General features: G+C 35.9%; 1 protein-coding gene across 1 annotated transcript in view; it reads right to left on the bottom strand.

Annotated features, from left to right (window-relative positions):
- Positions 1–12,274, bottom strand: part of SUPT16H (SPT16 homolog, facilitates chromatin remodeling subunit) — a 35,501-nt gene that overhangs the window by 20,944 nt on the left and 2,283 nt on the right. Inside the window, exons 2-3 of the mRNA XM_027553357.1 lie at positions 1,359–1,451; positions 876–1,046 (exon numbers count right to left, since the gene is read on the bottom strand). Coding sequence (XP_027409158.1) covers positions 876–1,046; positions 1,359–1,451 — 264 coding nt within the window. The remainder of the gene's footprint in view (positions 1–875; positions 1,047–1,358; positions 1,452–12,274) is intronic.

Here is a 12,274-nt window from a genome sequence, read left to right as displayed (position 1 = left end):
AGGTAGAGAATATTCTAAACTATGGAAAGAAACAAATTCTATCTCCCCTTTTCCTACCTATTTCTTTAGGGAAGACTGTAGTATACCAAAAGGTTACACAAAATTTCTTTTGATATATTTATATGCTTAAGTGAAGTGCCACATAAGCTGAGAAGACTATTCTTTACTTCAGGAAAAGCTAAGAAACTGAAATACAAAGGTGAACAACATTCTGAAAAGAAATCTTTGTCAGGTGGGCAATATAATAAAAAAAGATTACATTTGATAAAAATCAGAAATGAGGTATACCTTTCCTTAAGGATATTTAAAGATTTTTATTCTAATTAAGATACTAAGAGAAAGCAAAAGAGATATAGATGTATAGAACAGTCTTTTGGACTCTGTGGGAGGGAAGGGGGGATGATTTGGGAGAATGGCATTGAAACATGTATAATATCATATAAGAAACGAATTGCCAGTCCAGGTTAGATGCAGGATACAGGAAGCTTGGGGCTGGTGCACTGGGATGACCCAGAGGGATGGTATAGGGAGGGAGGCGGGAGGGGGGTTCAGGATGGGGAACACGTGTATACCCGTGGCAGATGCATGTTGATGTATGGCAAAACCAATACAATATTGTAAAGTAAAAAAATAATAATAATAAAAAAAAAGATACTAAGAGAAGTATCCTCAAGAATGGATAAAGTTAGTATTCACAGTAATTTCATTACCCATTTGTGTTACTGCAAACTGATAGGATTATTGAACTCTTTTCTTTCTAACAAATGACAGTTAGCTAAAATCTTCCCCTTGTATTTTTGAATTCCTAGAAGGCTTTTCTGTTTACCGCTTTTAAACACTCTTTCCTATTAATGACGCATTCTGCTCATTCTGACCTTTTCTCGTACAAGCAGTGTGATGGCAGGCGCCCCGTTAGCGTTCTCGTTGCCCTTCGTGTTGGCAATCTGTTTCAGGAACTCCACTTTTTTCTTGCTGGCCATAAAGATGATTTTGTCATCACAGAATACCATGATAGTATCAGTTAGTTCATAACCAAAGAGCCACGTCTATGGGAAAAGACAACAGTGTGAACAGATACAAAAAAATCAATGTATTTATACATATGAAATAAAGTATCTGGAATTAACTTCAAAATAATCTTGTAGTGTGAGAACCTGGATATAGATTCCAATGAAATGAGATTAGTCAGTACTGTTCACTGAACTTTTTGTGAAAGAACTATTCTACACATCCTCTGATAGCCACTACAGAGTACTTGAGACTGAGGAGCTGAAATTTTAATGTGGCTAGTGGCTACTATACTGATTAGTAGCTGATTCAATGACTCTCAGAGCTAAACACTGCTGTAAACTTCTCACCTGTAAGGCAGTTGATTTGGCATAAACAATTTCTTCATCAACACCCACTGATACAACAATGGCATCAACGTTGGCATACTCATCTTCTCCTTTCTGAAAGGCAGAGTAGATAATTTGGTCATTTTCTTTTCATGCAAGTACAATAGGAATATATCCAAGATACATATAATTTTTTCCTAATGGAAATTCAAAGTTTAAGGTATATGTATACTTGGCAACCTTACAGTCATTACTTATTCTATTTTTTAAACAGCTTTCTGAGACAAAATTCATATACAGTTCACCAACTTTAAGTGTAAAATCAGTGGTTTTCAGTGTATTCAGTTATACAACCATCACAATCTAATTTTAGGACATTTTTATCTCTCCCTGCCAAAACCCATTAGCAATAATTATCCACCTCCACTCAGTCCTAGCAACCACTAATCTCATTTGTCCCTAAGGATTTGTCTATTATGGACACGTAACATAAATGGACTCATAATACATGGCATTTGTGTCTGGCTTCTTTCAGGGTTCATATGTTTTATCATGTATCAATACCACATTCCATTTTATTGCTAAGTAATATTCCATTATGTGGATATACTACATTGTATCCATTCAACTGTTGGACATTTGAGTTGTTTCCATTTTTTGGCTATTATGAATAATGCTGCTATAAACATTAGTAAGTTTTTGTGTGTGCATATTTCTCTTGAGTATATACCTAGGTGAGGAATTGCTAGTTATACAGTAACTCTGTATTTAACTTTCTGAGGAAACACAAGACTGTTTTCTAAAGTGCCTGCACTATTTCACAAATTTCTTTCCCAAAAGTAACATGTGAGGGTTCTAGTTTCTCCACATGCTGATCAACACTTAGCTTCATTATAGCCATCCAATGGGTACAAAGTATCTCACTGCAGTTTTGATTTGTATTTCCACAAAGGTCAATGATCTTGACTGAGCTCCCAGTCACGTGATTCTGATGATTTGTATACCTATTTGGGGAAGTGTGTGTTCAGATCCTTTTCCCACTCTGGGTTATTGCTTTATTACTAAGGCGTAAGAGTTCTTTTTTACACGTAAAAGTCTCTTTATCAGATATGGTTTGCATTTTTTTCTCCTGTTCAATGGATTTTCCTTTCACTTTTGTATGGATGTCCTTTGAAGCACAAAAGTTTTTTATTCTGAATAAGTCCAAATCCTTTTCTTGTGCTTTTGATGTCACATGTAAGGTGGCTTTGCCTAACCCAAGGACACGAAGATATAACTATACTTTCTTCTATATAAGTTTTATAGTTTTAGCTCTTATATTTACATTTATGCTTCATTTTGAGTAAAGTTTGTGTATGAAAGAAGGGCCCTAAACTCATTTCCTGTCCCCACACTGTCTTGGCACCACGTCAAAAAAGAAATGATGTAAATGTGAAGGTTCATTTCTGGATTCTCAATTTTATTTCACTGAGTTACATGTCTGCCCTTAAACATTAGTACATTGCTTTGATTACTGCAGCTTTGTATTAAGTCCTGAAATTGAGATCTGTGAGTCCTCCAACGATTAGCTACTCCTGAACTGTTCTGTAAGACCAAAGCACTGATAACTGTGACCTATAAGGTCAAATCTCTGATTTCTCTATAAAGTCAAGAAAAATATCTACAGGGAATGCCCTGGTGGTACAGTGGTTAGGACTCTGAGCTTCCACTGTAGGGGCCTTGGTTCGATCCCTGGTTGGGAAACCAAGATCCTACAAGACATGTGGCATGGTCAAAACAAAACAAAACAAAAAATAAAACCTACATACATAATGCTATAAATCAATAATATCTCAATTTTTAAAAAATGTATTTAAGATTCTTCCACATTTTAAGACTTCTGGATGCCAATTTGGATCCAAATAAAATAGCAATTGAGGGTTCTGCTGCATTTCTCTAGCAAAACAAAATATATAACCCAAAGGAGTTACTATATAGTAACCTTATGCATTCCCTCACTGATTTTCACTGAGAAAATGTTGACCTTCAGGTTGGTAAGATTTTATCATTAGTTCCCACTGATGATGCAAAAGCAATGGTAATTAAAACTGCTAGTGCCTTAGCATAAGTCAAGGTAGTGGTACCAAGCTACATTCATCACTACTACACACTCAACAGAAAGAAAAAAAAGCCAGTTTCACTTAGAAAATGTCCTTAATACAGTAAAAATGACGAATATTATAAAATCCTAACCTTTGAGTATATGTCTTTTTAATAGTCTGTGTAAAGAAATGGAAAGCACATCCAAAGCACTTCTGTGTGTACACTAAAGTATGACAGCTGTCTCAAGGAAAAGCATTTGTATCAATTCAGTTATTCCAGTAATAAATTAAACTAGTCACAGACTTGGATATCTAGCATACATTTTCTTGAAAATGAATGAAGTGAGTCTATCACTTCAAGGAAAATGAAAGAAATGTGTTGTTAATGATGAAATTTGAGCCTTCAAACAGAAATCAAAATTGGAAAACCTTGTACTCACCATTGTGAACTTGACAACTTCTCTACTTATTCAAGAACTTTGCTGATGATATCAGCAGAATATTAACATACACAATTCTCCAACATCATATAATGAAGCGTGTACATTTACCAGATGTATACAACTGAGGGAACAATATTTTCCAAATAACCAGCAGATGATGTTACAAAATCGTAACTTGAGTATGAAAAGTTCACTGTTGTGGCTTTAAATTCCACATTACAACTAACTTTCAAGAGATAACCACTTCCAGGGAATTCCCTGGCAGTCCAGTGGTTAGGACTCAGTGCTTTTACTGCCAAGGGCCCAGGTTCAAACCCTGGTTGGAGAATTAAGATCCCACAAGCTGAGAGGCCAAAACAAAAAGAGAGAGAGAGAACAATTAACTACTTCCAGAGTTTTAGTGTAGTAACAAAGAATATCCACAGTTATCTGAAGAGTTTATTAAAATTTCTCTTTTCCAACTTTATGTATGTACGAAGCCAAGTTTCTTTATATACTTGATCAAACCTATATAAAGAAAGGTTGTGGGGAGCTGAATAATTTAAGACTGTAAAAGGGTCCTGTTATCAGAGTTGGGAACCACTGTCCTGTGATCCCTGACATGGATTAACACTAACTCTGGCATCAGGTTGTCTCTCCTCCCCGCTTTGCCACGTACATTCCAATTCTTCAGTGAACATGGATTCTGTGGCAACAGTATTACTAGTACCTTGATTACCCCCCAAAATTAGCAATAGGTACTCCCCTATGTGTTTTGGCTACCAATACGTAAATTTTTTCCCTAAACACATCTTCAAAAATACCACTGAAACTAACCAAAAAGTCCCTTTTAGTATTTTTTGATACTTAAAATCTTAGTCAAAATTTTTCCACAAAGAAAAGGATATCAACATGCACAAAAATTCAAAATACACTGTAATAAATTTTTTAAAAGTTGTTCAGTCACCAAGTTGTGTCTGATTCTTTACAATCCCATGGACTGCAGCACACCAGGCTCCTCTTCTTCCACTATCTCCCAGACCTTGCTCAAATTCATGTCCATTGAGTTAGTGATATACAAAGAATATAATTACATATTAATCATTAACAACATAGGAAAACCATAAAAAGTTATCTCAGTAAAACTGAAAATAGGAAGAGAGGAAAAAAGACCTATGTACTCAGCTTTTTTATGAGGATACAGGAAACCAATCCATCAAATTTCAAGGATTTCCATTAATATAAAATGTCTGGTTTTCTATTGTCCATCAAAAATGTAAGAGGATTAATCCTAATCTCTCTTGGAACCCAGCTGCTTTGACCATTTCATAGAATATTTTTGACTGATTCTTTATAAACACCAGGAGAAATACAGAATATCTAAAGATAATAAACTTAAAGTTTTTTCTTAAAATGTGATTCAATACAAAGGATTACAATAGTCAACAATTTTGACAGCAAAGCCTTGGACACTATTTTGTACTTTCAAATCTTGTAAGGCGTATAAATACAGATTAAATCTGAAAATAGTCTTCTGAAACTGTGGGAGATTAATAATCTGCTTGTAAAACTTCCATGATGGGAGTGGGGTAGGAGTGAAGCTCAAGAAGGAGGGGTTATATGTATACCTGTAGTTGATTCATTCGTTGTACAGCTAAAACCAATGCAACATTACAAAGCAATTATCCTCCAATTAAACACAAATTAAAAATAACATGTTACCAACAGTAACATTTTAATAACTTATATACAATACTAAAATATTTTCAGATTAACTTATGCCTGGAATTTGTTTTAAAATACTGGAGTGGGGGACTTTCCTGGTGGTCCAGTGGGTAAGACTCCATGCTGCCACTGCAAGGAGCATGGGTTTGATTCCTGGTCAGGGTACTAAGATTCTACATGCTGCACAGTGTGGCCAAAAAAATAAATGAATAAATAAATAAACAAATGAATAACAAAAAAATACTGGGAGGGGGTGGCAAAAAAAAAAAAAAAAAGCCACGAGGCTAAGCTGCTGCTGCCCCAGGACCAGTTGTACAGTCAGTTCCAAGCACTGGCTATTTGAGACAGCTGGGGCTCAACTCTATTGCTTAAACAGTCTGAGATTCCCACCTAACCTCTTCTGCTTGGGAGATCTTTAGGACTCAGACTTGGCCCCTTGTCAAATCTAGACAAACTCCTGTGCTCCGTTTTTGAGATGAACCATTTTACAGCAGTGACTCCTGGTGTGCAGACTCTCAACATTCACCCAATCCGCTCTGTCACCAAATTCTCCCACTTTCCAGTCTGTCTGGTCCACTTAACAGTCAAGTGTTGCTGAAACAGGTGTTTCAGATGGGAACAGTATCTACTGAGCAGGCACTTTCTGTATGTAATCTGTAAGCCTCATGATAAAACTTTAGCTGCAGTAGGCATCATCATATTCAAAAGCCCCAATCAAGACCTAGCACACTCAAAACTCCCACACAAACACATAGGCAGTTCTCACACTAATGATGATTTAGCTTTTAAAAAAAGAGGTGCTGAAATTCTAATTAAAATATACATATTAAGATGGATATTTTTCATTAGGATACAATTATTATAACAGTATAAAGATATACTTTTCTACTACCTCTGTCTCTTTCAGTTAAAAGAACAGAGGCAAGGATACTTTCATTAGGGTCCTAAAGATAAAAATGAATTTCTTTGGGAAGTTCCTGATTTTTATCTACAAGAAGACCTAGGATCATTTGACTAACTTTTCTGCCTTTTACATTTAGAGAGACAGTAAGCCTACTGGGTGAGGGCTCACTCTGAAGACAGACTGCCTGGGCTCAAACCCATGACCTCACCCTTTATTGTGATCCAACCTTTCTGTGTTCCAGTCTCCTACATCTTCACATCTGTAAGTGTTGCTGTGAGAGTTAAACTAGCAGATGCACATGAAATACTTAGAGCAGTGCCTAGCTCACAGTAACTACTGTGTGTTTGCCGTCATCATTATTAAAGACCGAAATGTAGGAGAAACACAGGCAAAACACTCTCACATAAATTACAGCAATATATTTTTTTGGATCTCTCTCCTAAAGCAAAGGAAACACAAGGAAAAATAAACAAATGAGACCTAATTAAACTAAAAGCTTTTGCACAGCAAACCACTGACAAAATAAAAAGAAAACCTTTTAAATGGGAGAAAACATTTACAAATGATATGAACTAATATATATATATTCAAAATAGATAAACAGTTCACACAACTCAATATCAAAAAAAACACAAACGACCCAATTAGAAAATGGGCAGAAGACCATTTTTCCAAAATAGACACACACATGGCCGACATGAAGAAGTTTTAACATCATTAATCATTAGAGAATTGCAAATCAAAACCACAATGAGATATTCTCACACCAGCCAGAATGGCTATCACCAAAAAGAACACAAATAACAAATGCTGACAAGGATGTGGAAAAAAAGGAACCCTTGTATAATCCATTGGTGGGAATGTAAATTTGTGCAGCCACTGTACGGTATGGAGGTTCCCCAAAAAACAAAAATTAGAACTATCATATGATCAACAATTCTATTCCTGGGTATGTATCTGAAGAAAATGAAAGTATTACTTTGAAAAGATATATGTACCCCCATGTTCACTGCAGAATTATTTACAACAGCCAAGATATGGAAGCAACCTAAGTGTCTGTCAATAGATGAACAGATAAAGATGTGGGGTGTACATACACACCCCATATACAATGAAATACTATACTCAGTCATTAAAAATGAATGAAATTTTTCCATCTCCAACACCACAGACAGACTTGGAAAGCATTATGTACTAAGGTTAGAGTTTTTTGGAAGATGAGAGAGTGGTAAATGACTAAGTGCCTGTTAAGCATTCTTAACCAGAAGATACTGATGTTAAGTGTGTGTATCTCGTAAAGCCCTTATGGGCTCAGGATTCAGGAGGCACCAAGTATTAGAGAAGGGAAAAGGGACATATCATACATGGTAAGTTCAGGGCTAAGAACAGAAGTCTGGTCAGCAAGCTTAAGTCCCTAGTTCATGGAAGCCCCGAGAAAACTAATCCTCCCACAAAAACATTTAATGCATTCTCTGAAGAAAGGGGCTCAAAAAGCTCTAGATACTAGGTCCAGCAGAAGGCAATTAATAAATGCTGAGGAATTCAATGAAAGTTTTTTTTTAAGTCAATGATTTAATTGATTTTAACATATATTCTGTATTATCAAAACATAAATGGAGGTGGCTTCTGGTATTAAAACAGAGATAATAGCGAAATTCAAAATTATTAGGCTAGAATCTAATAATTATGTAGATATTGAGAATCATAGCAGAAATTAAACATTATTTTAGTTCTGAGACTCCTAGGAGACAAGACCAAAATGGAAATAGTAGGTTAAATTGTTCTCTTAGTTTAATAGAAAGAGTGCAATTTTATTAGCAGAAATTTTTCTTGCATTGAATCCTAAGTGGACTTTTTAAATGTAGTTACTTTTAGAAATAAAAAGACAGAGCTTAGTTCAAACACTGTTTGGTAGAAAATAGTCAATTGTCTTTCAATTGACCATGTCTTTCCCTCACCTTAATAAATGCCAAGAGCACATTTCCTGTGTATGCATGCACAGTTGCTAAGTCCTGTCTGCTTCTTTGAGATCCCTCCAGGCTCCTCTGTTCATGGGATTTTCCAGGCAAGAAAACTGGAGTGGGTTGCCATTTCCTCCTCCAGAAAGTCTGTTTTTTTGAATGACAACTGCCCCAAAGACAAGAATTAGAGAGTTTTTCTTTGGTCACCACCAAATTCACAGAAAATACTTGAGGATACTGCCAGTATCTGAGGGGTTCTCCAGGGAATAAGCTAACCTATTTACTCTACCATAACCTCTCTACTAGTTGAGAGACCCTATTCATGCAGAGCTTCCCACCAGTTTCTTATTACTATATTCTTAATACAAATGAGTAGCCAAGGCTCAATTTGATTTTTGTGAAGTGTTCAACACGTAAGAGAGAAAGCAAAGAAATCCAGGGGAAACAGACATGGCAGAGGACAGAAGATAAAAATAAAACACCCCCCATATAAGAAATAAATATAGTACATCCATGAAACAAGAAAAAATAGGGGATAAGGAAGAACTTAGGAAAAAAAATGTGATGAAGTTAAGAAACAGCATCTGGAAGTAGACAATAAAGAGAAAACGAAATGAAAAAGATAACAAATTTAAGCAAAAAGTTCTAAACCCCACTAAATAGGAATTTCTGGGGGGGCAGGGGAGGAACAGATCACTGAGGAAATGGAGGGGAGAAAATGATCAAAGAATGCAAAATTCCAGCACTGACAGATATGAGTCTTCAGACTAAAATGGCCCCCCACTTCCCAACTCAATGCAAAGGGTTAAAAAAAAAAGGATTCATACCAAGGCAGTGAAATATCAAAACATGAGGAATAAAGAGATGTTTTACAGAGAACAATAGGCCATATATATTAGAACAGGAAATAGAATCACATCACCCTTCTCAAAAGAAACACTGAATGCTTGAAGGCTGACAAATAGTTGACAAATTCTGAACAGAATTCTCAGTGATTTTCAACCTTGAATTTTATACTAACTGAACTATTATTATTAACGAAAAGTAGAGACAGAATAAAACTTTTTAAGACACATAATGGCTCAAGAAACATCTATTCTCCGTATCCTTTCCTAAGAACCTCTTAGAGAAATGCTCAAACAAAACAAAAGAAAAAAAAAAAATCACAACATGGACTGCTGCATATAGGGGACACTGGAAGTTCCAAGGTTCAACAGACTGGAGGGCAACCTGCACAGACAGAGCAGAATAAGGTAAGGTGGAGTGGGTGGTGGTGGTTAAAAACAAAAACATAAATATCTGTCGAGCATGAAAATTTTAGAATAAAAGACTGATGAGATTATGACAGATCTACAGGAAAAAATTAAGGCTAAGGACATTTAAAAGAGGAGAAAAACTGAAGTAATCATTAGTGCCAGGAAAAATTAAAAAACTTAATAGTAACTTAATTATACTTTATTACTTCACCCAGCAGTGAAAATAGTTACATGAGTATAACAATGTAAACTGATTTTACTAAAAACTGTGAAAAAAAAAATCACAGAGGGATGGATATGTGATAAAGTAAGTATGATAAAAATATTAATTATATAAACTAGATGAGGAGGCACATGAGTTCTCACTGGAAATTTCTTTTACCTTTCTGTAGGCTGAAATATTTCCTAACTATGTCAAGAAATTTACAGGAAGTATCAGGAGGAAGGGAAATTGAAATGTTATGGTGTAAGTTAAATTTAAATCCTCATTCTACCTAAATAAAAGTTAATATCTAAAACTGATAAACCAAGAAATATTGATAACAGTATATAGATATTACTTTAAAATATGAAAGGAAGTAAAGAACTGGAAAGTGCGTGCTTCTGTGGCAGGTGACAGTTTCTTATGCTAGGGCTTTTAGAACAATTTGGTATTTTAAAACGTATGTATTACTTGACTAAAAGGGATTTTTTCTTTAATGCAAGGTAAATATCAATAATACAAGCGTTAAGGAATCAGCAAAAACTGTGACAGTGGTACCTGAATGATAAAAGCTGGGAGAATACCGCAGCAGAGGAACAACTATCTTCCTCTGAAACCAAAAGGGTACTGCATTAAAAGAGAAAACATTTTTTAAGTCTCTAGTTATACCAAGGATACCAATCTAACTCATCACCCAGACTGATACAACTCTGAGAATAAAAAGGTATGCCATTAATTACACTGGGCCAACAGGTAGACAGTTTCAGAAAAGGCAAGACTTATGATCACACTAAGTACAGCCTCCATAAAAACCTCTTCAAACCAAGATGGGGACGAATGAAAGCTCAAAAATCAAATTATCAGCATTTAATCAGTGCCTACTACATGCCAGGCACTGCACTTGTAATAGTGGCAAAAAAAATAAACAAAAATCAGTAAGAAAGAATAAACGTATCTCAACCTGCCCAGGCATTTACTTCTATCTAGCCTTCCTTTTTACTCAAGAAACCAAAGCACCTTTCTCTAGTTCACTCCAGAGATAAGTGAGCAACCGAGATGGGTAGAAGCAAACTGTCATCTTGTTAAAAGTAGTATGAAAATTGCCCATATTTCAAAGAACCTTCCCAAGCCACAAAAGTCACTGCCTAGTCTTAGAGGGCAATCCAGAACAAGAAATTGTCCACAACAAAAATCAGCAAAGAGCCAGAAGTCACCACTCAAGAGAAATACCGACACTATAGGTTCTTAGTTTTCTCCATAGGCACAAACTTCCTTTTTGAGGCTGGGGCCACTCACCTCCCCAGTCCTGATGGGTAGTGTAGTGCCACATGAATGAATGCAATGGATCAGCATTCCATTGGAAAACAGCTACCATTCTGATTTTTTAAATGGAATTCTTTTGGGTTAAAAGGCAGATGACTGAAGTCAAGGTTCACACACAGCAGCATGTCCCAACAGTTAGGTCTCAAATGAGTTACAGGTGTGCATGGATACAATCTCCCCTCAGTTCTCAAAGTAGCTGGGATCCCAGGATGGTGGGTAACCTCCCCACTTGTACCCCCATGAAGCACTAATCCTATCACTTGGTTAAAAACAATCACAGTCATGAAAAGACTGGGAAGCTCTGAATAAGGACCCGGTAAGTATAAGAAGACAGGGGAGAAGCTCATGCTCACCACCCAGGGTCACTACCTAGGGGTCTCTACTGCAGAGACAGAAAGGTGCTGCAAACTCTTCCTGCTGTAGCAGTTCTCATTTAAAAAAAAAAAAAAAAAGCCCATTATCTTATGCCTAAAATGACACTATTCACTCAGGTATAAGGTTTAATGTTTGAGAAATTTCTACTCAAAAAAGGAAGTGTGTGATAATCCAACTCTTTTGGGGACATAGTTATGAAAACTGTAATTAAGATATATCTTATTTAGAATAGCCTCACAAAGAGTACCTTAAAGTCAACTTGCAGATAAATGAGGTAAGGAAACACATTAGTTCCTACTCTTATTTAAAAAAAAAAATAGCCTTTTCATGCTCTACAACTCTATAGATAGTTGTGTGAACAGCACTGGAGTTACAAGAAGCCAACCACACCATTCGGTAAGGCTAATGCTTTAAGGGTATTTAAAACCCTTAAAGTGGGTGTGGAGCCTAAACTAGTTTTTTAGTTAATTTTTGTCTTCTTTGAGGATGGGAGTGGACAACACAAGGTTTGGGATTTCTATAGTTAACTACAAGTTATTCTTATTTCAAGGCCAATTTTCTTACTCAAAAAAGGAATAAGTATAGAAAAGCAAATATAGCTTGCACCTGCATATTTCACTATTTTCCTGCTGCACCTAAGAGGATAAGCAACCAGAACTTATTCTGGAAACTACAATCGTTAGTTAAG

Source organism: Bos indicus x Bos taurus, chromosome 10, assembly GCF_003369695.1.
Source record: "Bos indicus x Bos taurus breed Angus x Brahman F1 hybrid chromosome 10, Bos_hybrid_MaternalHap_v2.0, whole genome shotgun sequence".
NCBI classification, from domain to species: Eukaryota; Metazoa; Chordata; class Mammalia; order Artiodactyla; family Bovidae; genus Bos; species Bos indicus x Bos taurus.
Note: the sequence above shows the minus strand (reverse complement) of the source record. Positions and strands in the feature narration are given on the sequence as shown.